This window comes from Dermacentor albipictus, chromosome 1 (genome assembly GCF_038994185.2).
Source record: "Dermacentor albipictus isolate Rhodes 1998 colony chromosome 1, USDA_Dalb.pri_finalv2, whole genome shotgun sequence".
Lineage (NCBI taxonomy): Eukaryota > Metazoa > Arthropoda > Arachnida > Ixodida > Ixodidae > Dermacentor > Dermacentor albipictus.
In genome coordinates, this window is record NC_091821.1 from 201,606,828 (window position 1) to 201,623,579 (window position 16,752).

The 16,752-nt window shown below is 44.8% G+C and overlaps 1 protein-coding gene across 2 annotated transcripts in view; it reads left to right on the forward strand.

The window, feature by feature from the left end:
* The window catches only part of LOC139054133 (uncharacterized), a 30,279-nt gene that overhangs the window by 3,476 nt on the left and 10,051 nt on the right, over positions 1-16,752 (forward strand). For both annotated transcript variants that reach the window (XM_070530733.1, XM_070530734.1), the window contains exons 3-9: positions 86-179; positions 9,156-9,298; positions 11,328-11,460; positions 11,542-11,714; positions 14,530-14,613; positions 15,099-15,315; positions 15,389-15,570. In XM_070530733.1, the coding sequence (XP_070386834.1) occupies positions 86-179; positions 9,156-9,298; positions 11,328-11,460; positions 11,542-11,714; positions 14,530-14,613; positions 15,099-15,315; positions 15,389-15,570 (1,026 nt within the window). The remainder of the gene's footprint in view (positions 1-85; positions 180-9,155; positions 9,299-11,327; positions 11,461-11,541; positions 11,715-14,529; positions 14,614-15,098; positions 15,316-15,388; positions 15,571-16,752) is intronic.

Consider the following 16,752-nt stretch of genomic DNA (forward strand, 5'->3'; position numbering starts at 1 on the left):
ATTAATTAGCCCCGGTGTATAATGTCATTAAAATGGCCGTGGCGCAGTGTATTGCCCTCTTGTCTTCTTCTTTTTTTTTCCACAGTGGAACAATGCCAGTACACTGAATTCTCTCGGAGAAGAGAAGAGTGTAACAAAAATGTCAACTTTCTGGCTTCAAGGAAGGGCCACGACTGCCAGTGAGTATTGATATTGAGCTTTTCTTTCTTTTTTTCTTTCTTTCTTTGGATATCCTAAAGGCCCGGAAGGGCATTACAAATAGGGGGGTGAGTGTTGAATAGGGAATAACAGAAATAGTCACAATGCAGGCAAATACGGCCATTCAATAAACACGAGAATGCAACGCGAAGTATAGCATGGAGAACGAAACTAAAAACAAAAAGTACACTACTAACATGGACAGTTCAATACAATTTTTTTTTCGAAGTACAATCTAGGCAACACCTCACAAAATAATGAGAACATCATGCGGGTAACTTTCCTGCTTTGTTTAGTTTCTAATAAAGATGACATCAGGTACCCCATGCAGTAGCGAATAGAAAAAGGCAACCTATTGTAACATATTTTGACGTTCGTAGTAAGACTGAAAAGCTGAGTGAAAAGATTGAGAGAGGTTGATAGTGACAATGCTAGATGGCAAGAATCCCATTGATCTATTGATAGCACGAGAGGTGCATTCCGATATTTTTCAGTGTGAGCAAAAATAGCTTTGACTTTGTACGCGTGATCTAACCGAGTCGAGACGTGATGTGCTCGAGAAATATGTGAGCGAGAAAATGACATGTTACTATGGTACAGGACGTCAAAAAAGATAATCGGGCAACTGTTCTGCGCATGGCAAGTAATGGCATTTTGATGGTGTCTTTCAGTTTGGTGACGCTTCGAAATCGCGAATAAGGCGACTGGATGAACCGTGCTGCATTGTTAAGGACCGCTTCGATATGGTTAGTCCAGGTGACATGATGGGGATACCGAATGATAGATACATATTCTAGCGAAGGTCGAACGAGCGAGTTATATGCTAATAGTCGCAGTGTCACGGTTGACGAGGTGAAGGCGTCGCTTGAGAAGGCCGAGTTTCTTTAATGCTTTTTAAGTCATGTGTTGTATATGATCTTTCCATGTTAAAGTAGAATTAGATTTTATTTCTAGGTTTTTAAACATCGAGATTGAATATATTGGCACATTGTTAATTGCGTATGTACTGACCTGCGTTTTCGATGCCGGGCTTAACTTAAGATATTTGTTTTATCTATGTTTATTTTCATCTGCAATTCTCTAAGTTTAATGAGGGCAGACTGAAGGTGAGTAACGTCGGTAGCGCTTGCTATTTCTTTATATATTATGCTGTTGTCTGCGAATAATCGAATTGTCTCCTTTATGTTAGTTGCTATATAATTAATATAAATTAAACATAGAAGTGGTACCCCTGATAGGACGCATGTACGGCTCGAGATATGGTTTTGTAGTGTGACGGAGTGATGACGGTTTGTTAAGAAGTGTCCGATCCATTGCGGTGTTTTATGATCAAGTTCAAGATTACGGATTTTTTAAGTTCAAACGGTTATGGGGGACGCGATCAAATGCCTTTGAAAACCGACAAAAACTGCGTCGACGACAGCGATGGATGCAGTAAACGACGAAGATCAGTTACTAATTCGAAGAGTTCAGTTTGGCAGGATAGATTTTTCTGAAAGCCGTGCTGGTTGATGAGGAGTAGGTTGTTTTGGTTTACATATCTTATAATACCCTTTTGCATTATATGTTCTAGGAACTCGCAGCTAATTGAGGTTAATGGGATGGGCCTGCAGTTGTTTGGAAGGGAACTGTCGCCAGATTTAAATATAGGTATTATAAACGCTGATTTCCAATCTTCCGGTACGCATGCTGTGTCGATGGATTGTGGAAATATTAAGGAAATTAAGGGCGCTGAATACTGACTGGTTAGCTTCAGGAGCATAGCGCTGATGCCGTCGGGACCTGGACTTGTTTTATCGGGGAGGCGCTCTATTGCGCGAGGTACGCCGTGCGCTGTATCTACCATACGTGTACAAGGAAATGCAATATGACATTGTGAGAGCTGATGGGAATTATAGGGCAGTTCATCTGCAAAAACCGTGGAAAAATTATTGTTGAATTCCTCGGCGCAGTCGGCTACTTGTAAACCGCTGCCGTTTTCCCCCTGAAGTGGTGGTACCGAGTGTTTATTTTTTGGATATACGACTTTCCAGAATTTCTTGGGATCGGTTTTTAACATATTAGGAGGCGTAAGATTAAAGTACTGATCTTTCACTTCAAGAATTCTGCCAATCCAGGTATCTTCTGTAGTTCTGCTAGTCAGAAGGAGTGTTCGCTCGTAATGTCTTTTTGTAAGATCTTATTTACGCACATATTTACTTCTCGTGTGAACCACGGATGGTCAGCAAGTGATTTTATTGCAGATTTTGTCGCGCAGGAAGCTCCTATCTCCTTTATCTTATCGCGAGATATGCACCGGTTGTGATTAGTCTAACGGTTTTCTAAGTCTTCTTGGAATTCGTTTAAGAAGGTCTGCATCATTTGGTTCATTTTTTCTATGTCAGCTCGCGCATAGTTCAGAATGTATTTTTTGTTTTCGTTTAGTAAGCATAAGGAGGCGAGAAGGAACACTGCACTGCTTTATGGTCACTGATGGCATCTAGAGCATGTATTTCGGCAGTATCAAGGTCGCTTGTGAACAAAAGATCTAAAATGTGATTACCGCGGATGAGCTAGTTGCGTGAGGTCACGATAACGACGAGAATCAACAAAACGAAGGTGATCGGCCCGGCTAATATGTGTGCCAGCGGATCATGTTGTCCAGTCTATGACAGGGTAGTTGAAATTACCACCTGTTATTAGGAGGCAGTAAGCGAACCTGTTAGTAACCAGCTCGACAGCTTCGGTAAATAGTTCTTCAAATTCAGGACGGCTGTCTCATGGCTTGTAGCAGACGCCTAAAACACACCGTGTGTGACCAAATTTGAGCAAAATTCAAAGTACTTCTAGGGGTGAGTCGGCAACAATCATGGCTGATGGTCCCCTCTTACTGCAATAAGCACGCCACCACCTCTAGAACCAGTTCTACCTTTCCGAAAAATTACAACCGATGAGGGAAGCGCGAGATCATTGCTACTGATGTCATCTGAAAACCACGTTTCCGTGCCAAGAATGATATCGATGAGGCGGCATGAGTGATCCCTTTGAATGTGTCAAGTTTGGCGAAGATGCTGAAAAAGTCTGCTGAGAGCAGTGACGCCGGGCTGACATTAGTCTGCGCGCTGTGCGTAATTGCAGCTTGTCATTCGGTTCGGCGCTTCTCTGCTTCTTTTATGCTAATTACTTTATCCGAGGCAGGATCATACCAGTAAATTCCACTGCGCATGTGGAGTTTGTTAGAGCGCGCGGAAAAGCGTTCATTTGGTTTCGTTTTTCTTTCGCGAAGTCGTGCAATTTCTTTCGCGCAAGTTACACTGTTGGAGGAAAATCTTCTTCCAAGCAAACTTTAAGTGACTTCAGGTCCTACAGCTTGCTCGCATTACGTAAAGCATCGATTTTTCACTTAAATTTCAAAAGCTTTCCGTAACTTTACATAGCTAGCATAATAGGTAATGCATGCGCGTAAGTGCGCACTGCTCATTAATCGCCTCTGCCGCTAGCGGCGTTCTGGGCGCAAGGCGGAGGGATTATCTGATGCCTCGCTTTGTCATTCTACGCTTGACATAGTCGTCATTAGTGAAATAGGCCATTCAGCCACACCGCGTTCCACGTAAGTCCTGTTAAGCTACGGGGAAACAATCTGAAGGGACCTGTGCTAATCGCAACTACTTAGAAACAATTTGCGCTGGTTATCACGTAAGGCTGTAGTTCACTGTAGTTGTCAATTAAATTGTTCTCAATGACTTGTAGTAAGCCTAGTTGTTCTCTTAATTGTCTTATTCTTTACCGAATCTTGACAACGTATGGTAGCTCGACTTTTTAGTATAGGAGGGTTTATATTTTTTTAGACATAGTATGCTTTCTTCTTTTCTGCACCTAGCAGAGTGAGAAGAAAACTTATCCCGATAGAAAAAAAATTACCGACGATTACGTTACTTCCTAATGCGAAATTTGAGCGCAGCAAATAAGCTGTTTCACCTTTTCGATAGATTGAGGCAAAGAAATCGAGCAACACATGTATGCGCTATCACAGAATTTTTTTTTATTTTTCACACGTATTCCTTTAACAAAGACTCCACTAACAGTTCTTGACAGTCATGAAGGAAGCTTTGTGGTCGGAGAAATAGACTGATATATGTTCGACTTGGTACACCAATGCTTCATTCTCAAAGACGAGATCTATACAAGTGCCTCGCGAGGTTGTCACAGCCGTGGGACGCGTTACGAGCGAGAGGAACGGGATGTTCTCCCGCATAAGTGTTAGGAAATTGCTGTTTGTCTTTATGTCAACATTAAAGTCCCCCACTACTAACATCTCGGCGGCGGCGCTTAGCCTCTGCTTCGGCGACGCGTACTCCTGGATCATCTCGACGGCGGCGACGGTAAGCTTCTGCTTCGGCGGCACGCACCTCTGGATTCTGACGGCGACGGCGCTGGGCCTCTGCTCTGGCAGCTCGTTTAGCAGCAGCAGCAGCAGCAGACGGAGGACTTCCATCGGTCGTCTCGCTCATGGCTCAGAAAGAACTGGCAGATAATTTCGCAGTGGTGAACGGCAGCGGCAATTTCGGCTCGGGCGGTGCACATATACAGATCCGCCGCCACCGATCTGGCTCTCTGATTGCCACCGCACAGGGCGAACGGCAGCGGCAATTTCGGCTCGGGCGGTGCACATATACAGATCCGCCGCCACCGATCTGGCTCTCTGATTGCCACCGCACAGGGGTTGCATTGGAGGAGGAGCGAAGAAAGGAATTAAGTTCGAGCCGGCGCTTTGACAACCGGGGACTCGCAGGAAGAGGGGGGAGGGGGGCGGCGTGTACACCCAGCGGCAAACGATGGGGGCAGAAGCGCGCGCAGCAAGCGGACAACACGATAAAGGGAGGAGGGAAGAGATAGCAGCGACTGACTGATGCCGCTGACGCCGATAGTGAGTCAACCCCAGCTGCGGAGTTGGTTTCAGGGACAACGCCGCCGATGCCGACACAAACAATATGATACCCTCGCTTCCGCAGCGCTAAGAACCAGGTCTAGCCGTGGGAAGGTGGTCACGTATTCGTCGACGTGCCGGGGCCTACGTGAAATAACCGGCGCGTCGGCAACTGAAGAGCACCCTATCCGCCACACAAGAACAGGGGGGGGGGGGGGGGGGGACCCTTTCCTCCTCTTTCTGCATGGCGGCGACGGTGTTCTATGCAGTCACGTTATCTTGACTCTCTAGCGGCGTCAGAGGCATCCAGCGGTATCAGTCGGTCGCTGCTAGCGCTGGGGGGATGAAAGGTGGGCGGAGCTGGTTACGAGGCCGACGACAACGCCGACGACGACGCGAAACCCAGGAACGGACGCCAAAGAGCTGCGCTCTAAAACACAAAGATTAGGGAGAAGTGTACAGTGCAAACGCGGGGCAGTGTAAGGCGACGCAAACATTGTCCCTTATCGTTCCCTCTGATCACTGTTCTGTAATGATGTATAAACTTTCCCCGTAGCACTTATACTGAAGAAAGATGGAAGTTGAAGGGAGTAAATAAAACACCCGACTACACCACTTAAAGGGCTCCTCACCAGCTCTGGCCATTTTGAGCTGACAAGCGCAGTGCATGCCATGCGCGCGAACGATCGTGTCTGCTATGTATTACATCCCTGCGTGCCGCGGGAAGCGCTCTAATTTCTAACCAAACGCCGTTTGCCCTTCTCCTCGAGGGCGCCGCGCTCCGGGCCAGGTAGTCGACGTATATCGCAGAAGTACACCTACGTACGTGGCAGTGCTGTGACGTCGCTCATACTGACACGTGACTTTGAGAATTATTCAAAGCAACAGCAGTTATTTGTTTGACCTGTTGCTTCACTAGATGAATGAAAGTGTAGAGAAATAATAAAACCTACAAACCGAATGTCTGCGTGTTTTTTGTTTTACTTCGTACTGTAGCAAGAGAGATGTACTTCTGTTTCGTCTGCTTGTTCCCATGTCGTGCAGTCGCGCGTGCAGAGAGCGAAACTATGACATTTTCTACCGTGTTCCAGAGTGCAATCATGCTCTGTGATCCGCTTGCGTCTGTCTGAGTGCTCGTGTAGCGCTGACTTATAGTGGTGTTCAGGTGTTCTCGTGCACAGCGCGCAAAATAGTGCGCAGCGCGAAACGAGACAATCACAACAACTCGCGCGCGACGTCGTCAGCGGAAATGCGCCGCGCAACAAAAAAAGCGAGGGAAAAGAAGGGGAAAAAAGGCGGGGCCCGTGACGTATGCGCCACGCGATCCTCCAGCTCCGGTATGGGAGAACGCAGAGAAGGAATTTCACTTGTGGAGGCTAGACGGGGACAACTGGAGGGAGAGCTGTTGGCGGTGACGCTGCAATATTTCTATCTGGGCTATTAATGAACCAATTTCAAAAAAAAAAAATATTGCGGTAGAACGCTCCTCAGAGGGCACACGACAACTTCCAACGTGTAACCAAAATTAACTATGTGGCCTGGTGAGGGGCGCTTTAAGAAAAACAAACATGCAGTCCACTTAAAAACATTCGGACTGCTTTGTGTCAACATATATCTAAGCGCAAACGTAAACGATATTGTGAATGCTTTCATCAAAATAGATATAATACCTCTCGTTGTTTCTATTTATGGACACTTGTCCATTCAAAATCTGGCACCGATCACGCCCATACATGCGCCTTCAGCCAGCGACAAAGTAAAAGACGGCATAATAGAACACACCAAATGCGCGGCTGACAATTACTCCACATTAATATTAGTCGTGTAGTCCATATACGATGACCACGCCGCATAAAAATGATCGAACTTTACTAATTTTTCGATGACACCGCTATACAAATAACGAAAAAATTCCCAGTAGCATTTGAGCGTGCTACAATAAGGCAATAATTTCACCTATCTAACATTGTACTACATTAGATAGAGATACCACGGGATATTGTGCTGCCTTTGTGGCTGAAGTTACAATCACTTGGTGGACAGTTCGCGCACCTTCGCGCACGCAGAGAGGCAATAATAAGGGCACGACCACTGCCACCAGAGGGCACCATGCTATGCGCCTTTCGGACGCTTATCTGCAGTTACCTGAACCGTCCCAACAGAACAACTCTCGGGAAAGGAACCTGAAATGAAATATCAAATGATTGTGCTCAGTGCACTTCCCAAAGAAGCAACGTATACATGATGCGTCATATGTTTTGTAGGTCGGGAATCACAACGTTCTGTATCAAAACGTCCTACCTTTCATCATGTCAAGATAAGCCTGTGTTTCTCGTTCGGTTGTTGCAAAATTTGTTATTTGAGGGTTGCCTTATCTGTAGCGCAAAAAAAAAAGTGCCAAGGAAGATTTTCTTGCGCGCATCCCCTTGACCTCACGAGCATGAGAAATGATCAGTGTTGACACCGTTTTCTTCTTCTTTGTTTTCTTTGTCTTGATACGGGTTGTTTGACATAATGTATGTGTCCATGTGTGGAGCAAATGTGCAGCCTTGTATCCCGTCGTCGTCCACCCACTCCTAATCCCAACTTCAAGCTTTAAATAAATAATATCAGTGACAAATCATTGGGTGAATAATTATTACATAATACTCTATGTAAGCGCTTTCAATGTAAGCACTCTATGCCCTCTAAGCTTAAACTCCAGCAACAATTCGCTCATCTAGTTCCTGCACGTGGCGCTGGTATTTTTAGGGCCTGGATCACGACCTCTGCGACATCGCATTTCCTTCCTGTTTCGAGACATTGACTAGCCCAGGCAGTGCGAATGTGCCGCAGCTCCTTAGAAGCGAGGAAATAGAGAAACGACATCGACCACACCAACTATGGAATTGGCGACAAATGCGGCATGAGGAGCTAAGGCACAAGACGGCGCGGAAGCACCCGAGCATATGAAAGTGGGAAATATAAGTGTTGGTGAATAGATGGAACCTCGTTCTTATGTACCATATCGTGCACACCACAAATGAATTGTACGTTTCTTTTATATATGGTTTTTCTTTATCTGCACAAAATTAAAAAAAATTCCTCTTGCAAACAGCACAATTTTAACCCCTTAGATGAATTACTCGACGAGTCGGCCATTACTTCTACAAGAAATCAAAATGATTAATGTAATACTTAAAATAATGACAATTCATTGAATTTTTAATTAATTATTTGCGGTACATGTTTCAATGTACGAATCGTAGCTAGTGAGCTTGCGATTCATATAGACTTAAAAAAATATAAATTATGAGGTTTTACGCGCCAAAACCACTATCTGATTATGAGGCACGCCGTAGTGGAGGACTCCGGAAATTTCGACCACCTGGGGTTCTTTAACGTGCACCTAAATCTAAGTACACGGGTGTTGTCGCATTTCGCCCCCATCGAAATGCGGCCACCGTGGCCGGGATTCGATCCCGCGACCTCCGTGCTCAGCAGCCGACCACCATAGCCACTCAGCAACCACGCCGGGTCATATAGACTTGGAACGAATACTGAGGATAGAACCGGTTTCAAGGTATGTGCCATCAGACTTGCGGTAAAAATGCACCGTTGTTGCACTTAATAAAAAAAGCGAAAAAAAAAGAACACTGTGTTATGCACTGAAGTACAAAAGTAACTGGAACACTAATGAATTTCGTCGAACACTTTGAAAATTAATATCTTGAAACTGGTGTAGTCCTGAGAATTTGTGCCAAGTGGATATGCCATGCGAACTCATCAGCTGCAATTGATAGACTGAAATATGTGACAAACTAATTATTTAAAAATTTAATTGCTGTAATTATGTTAATCATTCAAGTAAGCCTTTTTATTTCTCGCGGAAGTAATGGCTACCTCATCAAGTAATTTAACTCAAGGGACAACATTCTGCTATTTGCCACAGGCAACTTAAAATTTGGTGGAGCTAAAACAAAGAACCTGGTATAGTCGCTGACAATACATGCAATCTGTGCCTATCGCAAAATGGCAAATGTAAGTAATGCCATCGCTCCCTGCTGCGCAGTGTGATGCAAATTTACGTCGACTGCCTGACCATGGCGCTGAGGAACACCGGCTGCACAACGAACCCTTTCTTCCTGACTTCGGAATCAAATCTAATAAGAAGGAAGGTGCGCGACAAAAACCTCACCTGCGACCTCTACAGTGGTAAGATGTTGAGTATCTTTAATTTCATTTGGCTTTTCCTTTAGACTATCATTAACCCACAGGCTTAAGAGAAAGTTTTAGCTCGGGCCCAACTCCGACGCGGCCTATTCAAATACATGTAAAACGCAGAAAGGCTTTTCTAAGATAACAACTGGACCGATTTTAATGAATTCATTGCATTTGAGATAGAAAGGTAAATTATAATGACTGTTAGAAGCGCAATTTCAATTTATGGTCTGAATTTTGTTAAAAGAATTTTCGAAAATTCGAAAATAAAAAAAAAGAAATAGAAGCACGAAGTTTACAAATTAATAGCTATTTAATAGCTAATTAATAGTAAATGACATCCGTTAGATCATTCAAAGCGGACGAATTCTATATGTCAATTTACATCTTACGTGAATTTTTACGTTGTGTACAAGTGTTCTGCAAAAGCTGTATTTCCATATTATACATTTTTTTTCAGATTCATGTGTAACATACGAGTTTTTTCCGCTTTAGACATACTATTAGATGCAATTCACATAATTACGATATCATGTTTTATTGCTGTATTAGAGAGTGGTAAACTTGATAGCTTCGTATTCTGAAAATTCGCTATTTTTGCCAATTGACAACCTAAATCAAAAATTAGAAACCAACAGCCACTAGATTTTAAGTTTTTCTTTTAAGTGCAACAAACCTCGTCAAATTTGGTGCAGTGGTTGCCGAGAAAAACGAGTACTCCTTTTACATGTTTTTACACAGGACCGCCCGAGCTGACGCTTCCTTTTAAGTCCAAAGCGCGAAATCCTCAATAGAGCGGAGAGGGGGATAGTTACAATCGCTTGCCAATTCGTGTATAATTTGGTCCAATTCCTTGCATGGGGCGAATGTATTGCCTTCGGACGACTATGTTGAGAATGCGATCACTCAACTTCGGGCCCCCCTGCAACCGTGACCGCGCACTGAGTGTGGCCGTACTTAGAATATACCTCGCTTATAGCTAAAATGCGTTCAAATAAGCTTCCGCCGGCCTGATGCTCTGCTCTGTTCAGGATGCTCTGTTCAACTGAAGGGGCGGTGCGGCAGTCTTGTAATGTCCACACATGACTGGGGACATTAACGGCCAACATCCATAACGGCCAACATCCATAGCTGGAAGCAGGCGCGGTTTCTATACGGAAGCGCCATTGCAAACTTACCGCTCCTACTATCATTAAACAACAAGAATATATGCAGGAAATCGACTCTATAGGCCAGAATCTTGTACTCTCGAAAGCGTGTTTGGAGCAAAGGTATTTAATTTACACCCCATGTGACCATCGGTCGGCACGGCGCGCGTAGGGGCCGCGCAGGTTTTTCGACGGGAAGGATACCGAGCTCAGCGGTATCCTCCTCGCTCGTTCGCCGGTTGCCACAACCCCTAATAAATATGGCTGCCATCTATAGACATTAAAGATTCTGGTCCATACGCCTAGCCCTACATTTCACATGAGCGGTATTGCTTTTCATGACCGTATACCCGTTGCAAATTTGATATGAAGTTTGATGTATGGGAGCTTGTGGAAGGGGAAGAGGGGGAGGTCAGTCAAAAATTTTGAGGCGTTTTTTTTTTGTGCGCGCTGTCAAGCGATTTGTCACGAAACTAATGTGTTGATTGAAATATTTCAGGGAAGCGGTGGATTTTTGTCGACAAACTAAACAACGGATGATGCACTTAAAATTACGTATAGTGCTCTAGATTCCTGCTGCGCCCCGATGCAATACTTTTATTACAACATGGACCTTAAAAGCACTCATGGAAATGGTAAATGAACAAATTTTAGTTTATTAGCGAATCAACAGCGACCGCTACCCACCAACCTTGTCGACAGGGCTGAAGGTAACCGTATAGAAAGCGTCCTGCAATCAGAGCAGATAAACCGCCTTTGTTTAAAAAAAAATCTGTTTCCATAAAATGTCACCTGGTATGTTCGTCTTGAAAGGTCATTGATACAGCGTCGACTTTAGTGCATATTATGGTGGTAACATTGGAAATGTACTGCAGATCTACTGATACTCCAGGAAGGCTCCGAAAGTAGCTGCTTGCGGGTTCGTGCCGTGAAGCTGTTCTTCAAATGCGGCACGGCGTTTCATTTCCACATAGAAGGAAAGTCACTGACGCCAGGAACAATATGCGAGTAAGTGCGCTATTCAGATCACTGTTGACTGAGCAAAACTTGTCTGATTAGGGCTAAACTTGTTCATTAATCTCTACGCAGACTCTTGAAAACGTACGTGGAGTGCGGAAACGTCGCTCTTAAGGACACAAACTGCACAAACGACGAAACGCTGCAGGCGCACATGGGCTTTTTCTTGAGACAGTCCTTGCAAAAACACTCGTTGAATTGCCCTAATATCACCAGCCACAAGAGAATGTCGTCGTTCTTGAAAGGTAGGCCAACTTAAGAAGTCAGAAAGATAGGTGGGCTCCTATTAAAGGACACGCAGGGGGGAGCATAGAGAGACGGACACTCTCAACGCAGAACGGAGATGCTAAAAATTGGTCTCACGTTGTAACACGAAAAGCAGCAATAAGAATGGCTAAATTATTATTTGCTAATGGCTAAATTACTAATTTAGACAAATCTGCCACAGTATGCCTAATGGCGTTGTTTTCGCTATACAACTGTCTACAAAAAGCATCCAACCAATTTTTTTTACAAATATATTCAGCTGTTACTTAGCCGTAGAGAGGTTAGCCAATTACATCCACGCCTTTTAGAGCGCAGCCCTTAGGCGCCCGTCCCTGCGTTGAGCGCCGGCGTGCCTCGTCCTTCCTCGGCGTAACCGAGCGAACGAGCACAGCGAACGCTGAAAGAGCGAACGCGGAACGCAGCGCCGGATGAGAGCAAAATGAGCGCGAGGAGGAAAGCGAAGGAAGCCACCTCAAAGCCCCGCCCGATGGCGCTCACCTCCGCGCATCCGCGACACCGGCGGCACTGGCCGTACGGGGGAAAGATAAAAAACAACCAGAAAGCTCGCCTTCGCGCACAGCGTTCGTCGCAAGCGTTTCCCGGTAAAGATTACGTTTGCATAAACTGCAGTCGCCGGGAAGCAGCAACTGTGTGGCCGGTCTATACAGGGTGCCCCACCTACCTTTAGCCAGAGTTTAAAAATGTGCGAATGCCACGTGGCTGGCCATAACCACGGTAATGTTGCTTGTCGTCGCTTGGAGATACCCACATTACTTGTTTTATTCTAATTGCACAATTAGTGCTAATTAATTATACAGCTTTTCAAATATTATAATTAGATGAAAAGTGTCACTGAGAGAATTGTATGGTATGGTATGGTAAAACTTTGAAGAAGTCCCGCAGATCGTGAGTCTTCACTAAGCGGGCCGCTCCCACGTGGGAACCGGAAGGCCGAGCCTCTCGGCCGCATCGAGGGCCTGCTGGAACGCCCAGAGTTGGTCAGCCAGAAGAGGGCTGCGGAGAACCGCCTCCCATCTGGCCGAGCTGTTAGCGATGATAGAGCGTGACCGGGCACACCGCCCGAGCATATGGTCTAACGTGGCTATATCTCCACAATCGTGGCAGGTAGCGTTGGTGTAAGTATCCGGATAGATTTTATGTAAGAGCGATGGATTCGGATAGGTATTCGTTTGTAGTAGACGGAGTGTTAATGCTTGAGCGCTATTTAGGCGCGGATGAGGAAAAAAGTAGGTTCTATGGCTGAGATACTAGTGTTTAGTAAGCTCGTTGTAGGTGGAGGGCGTGTCCCTGTTCTCTGGGGAGTTGGCTTCCGATTGGTCGAGGGTAGCGCGGTGGGCAAGTTCACGCGCAGCCCCGTGAGCCGACTCGTTGAGGTTGGGAGGAGCACCGTAATGTTCTCACGACCGTAATGTTCTCACGAATCGACGGAGGAACGTCAGAGAACTCCTCCGCTACTCTATCGGGGTGATATCCGAGTTCCTGGAAGATGGATCTCCCTGCCTTCGTTGTTGTGAGGCGAGTTAGTTGTGAGAGAATCGTAGAGCAACACAAAACTCCCGATACATCTTTCTGTTGCTCAATACGTGCTACACGAAAGTGTTTTCCCAGGCGTCAAAGAAGCCCACGAATACAGGTAAAGTGCTCCGAGCGGCCAGTCACGCGGCAATTTTGCGCGCATTTGCGGGCTTCTTTCACGCTCGGAAAAATACTTTTATGGAGCACGTATTGAGCAATAGAATGCTGTATTGGGAGTTTTTCATGTCGCGCTACAATTTTCCCACTGACACTTTTCATCTAATTATAATATTCAAAGAGTTCATACGGACTAGTTATCTAATTAGACGGAATGAAAAAGACATAATGTGAGTATCTTGAACCCTGGCTAAGGTTAGCTGGGACACCCTGTATGTAGCGCCGCGCGTCACGGCTCCGTCAGTCGGTGCGGTGATCAGTGCGATGCCTCAATAATATCGCGAAATGAAAACACGTATAGAGTTGCGCTCAAGTTTCCCATTCGAGAGTATCGTAATCGTCGGCGATTTTTTTTTTTTTTTGCAGTGCCTATAAACAGCATTGCGCACAACGAGTACACATAACTAAATTGTGCAATCACATATAGTTCAGCGAGCATTAGAAATTTTGCCATCTCCTGAGAACAACTTCTCCAAATAAAAAAGAACTGTTCGAATCTACCTGATAGAGGGCCATGATTCTTCATTCAGGCCCTATTACTGACATATACTGGGTGTGCCACGCAACTTGTGCCAAAATTTACATATTATGCAAGTGCCACGTGGCCGGACAGAACCAAAGTAATGTTGTTTGCCGTTACTTGGAGCAAATCAGGCTATTTTTCTATTTGCCTAATTACATAATTATTATTAATTAATCAACTGCCTAAATGTTATATCAGAGCAAAAGTGTCAATGAGAAAATTGTAGGCCATCCTCAAAAAATTCCCGATCCAGCTTTCTGTTGCTCAATGCCTGCTACATACAAGTTTTTTTTCCCAAGGGTGAAAGAAAGCCTGCTAAATACAAAATGCCGCGCGACTAGTCACGTGGCACCCTTTCGTATTTTATCTGTATTATTACATTTTTGGAACTGGAGAAGGGTTAACATATGTGAGGCCACCACGTCTCAGTTTTTTTTTTTTCCTGTAACTAAAAATTTGTCTAGTACGCCGAGAACGCGTTCTGAGGCAAGCTGCAAGCGTTTGCCTGCCTTGAACTGCTTCGCTACGGTGGTCATGAACATTATTCTGTTTTCAAGGTGCTCCAAGAGCGGCTTTCAAAGTTCAGCACTGGGCCATGGCAAACAGTGAATACGGCAACGCTGATAAGTATCGCAACAAAGGTATGTTCATGATTCAGTCACAGTGCACGACACATCAGAAGCAGAAGTCGCCAAACACCAACCCGCCGTGGTGGCATAGTGGCGATGGTGTTGCGGTGCTAAGCCCGCGAACGCGCGATCGAATTCCGGCCGCGGCGGCTGCATTTCGATGGGGGTGAAAAAAACGCCCATGTACCTTGCATTTGGTGCACGTTAATGAACCCCAGGTGGCCAAAGTTTATCCCGAGTCCCGCACTACGGCGCGCCTCATAATCACATCGTGGTTTTAGCACATCAAACCACAGATTTCATTATTTTTTTACCAAACACCAACGCTACAACATTTCATGCAGATCTTGAATACGTATTACTCCCATGTTCTTGGTTATAACTGCATGTTTTCCTGTGTGCTTCTTGTCATTTAACGCAATTTTGAGCATATAAAGCGCCTATAGCAACTATTTTTCGATAACAGCTGCTGTTCTTTGTCAAATTTTTTTTCATAGAGCGCCATTTGAAGCATACCGAAGGATGTGCTATTGAAGACGCCCTGCGTCGTTATTTCACGTGTGGTTCAAACTTCCTATGGAAGATGGTGATATGGAAAAGACATTTTGCGAAGCACCAGCACGTGTACAACCTTGCTGCGAATGAAACGGGCCCGACAACACCTTCTCTCAGGATGTTGGCGAGGAAGGCGAACGAGGATGACGAAGTCTGCGGGTTGGTTCTTTTTAATCCTATCCAGCGACAGCGAGTACAGTATTATTAACGCGTATTTTATTTTTTCCACCAGGGTGATCAAACAACTCCAAGAATGCACGAACGAAATCATATCCCACAGCGAGTGCAAGAATGTTGACGGCCTCTCCACAAAAATGCTTACCATGCGGGAAATACTCATCGGGGACTCAGCGAAGTCAGCCTGCAAATTCTTGAATAAGGAAAAGCACGCGATCTATTCATCGTACAGCAAACGTGAGAACGGCCGAGTATTAATTTGGAACCCGTATAAAGACTGAATCCCTCTTAGGATCTCGCGCACTCTGCAGTGGACAAAGCCGATTATTGAGTGTTGGTTCCCCATGTTCCTTGTGAAGTCGGCACCTTATTATATGCCGAAGTAGACGGCTGTTGCGTGAGAAATATTGAAAGTGCAGAGTTCGCGAAAACGTTGTAATAGAAAGGCTCGTTGCTCTTCCTCGTGAAAGAAAAAAAATCGATTACTTTCACACTCACGCAATGGAATATTATTACACCACCCGCGATTGTTTAAAAAATTTGACGTTTTTTTGACCATCGCCTGTGTCTTATGTTCTTCCTATTGAGGCGCATCTATCGTAGAGGTGGAAGTTACCTGCATAAAGCCAGGAACATTCAGGGAGCTAATTCAAAAAAAAGATTCACTAATCATTCTTCATTATTCTCTTTAGGACATACGTCTCCATCGCGAAACTGAAGCCGAGGTTTAGTGAAGTCATGCTTGGTTAGCAGAAATCATAAGTTTAGCACCACTTTCGAGGTATCCAGCCGTAAAATGTATTACGAAATACGTGGTAGTTCCAGCTAGCTGCTTCCGAAAAGCATGTGTCAAGCAGTTCGGTATATCTTAACTGGAACACCATTCTTTAGCAGAAATTGAGCACGGAAATCGCGAAAGTGGCGTCAGCCTTAGAATTTAATATAAACACACAAGATATTACTACTGTGTAGCTTCAATTTCGCAGTTAAAACATGTGCCCTAAAATGAATCATTAGGAAGCTAAACATTTCTAGTTAGCAACGTGAACACTGTTGCAATTTATCGCTTAAGTAGCGTCCGCCTTTTTAAGTAATTCACGTGAACATGCCGAACTGGGCTATATGTTCAATGCAGTTTTTTAAAATTTTGTCCCAACTAAAAAAAGAAAACACACGGCGGTACAAAACTATATGAGGCAAAAAGAAAGCATACAGGGAATTATTTTTAAGCTGCCTGAAAATAAACTAGGGCGTTCAATTGGCGATAAAGTTCAGTATTTCACTCAAGGGAAAGGGAAAGGAAAGGGGGAAAAAGATAATTTCGCGGCCGCTTAGAGGCAAGCCCAGAACCTCCACATGACGCGTGCTTTGCTTTACAAATTCAGCTATGCTAATTACGGCATTACCTCAGGCTACAAC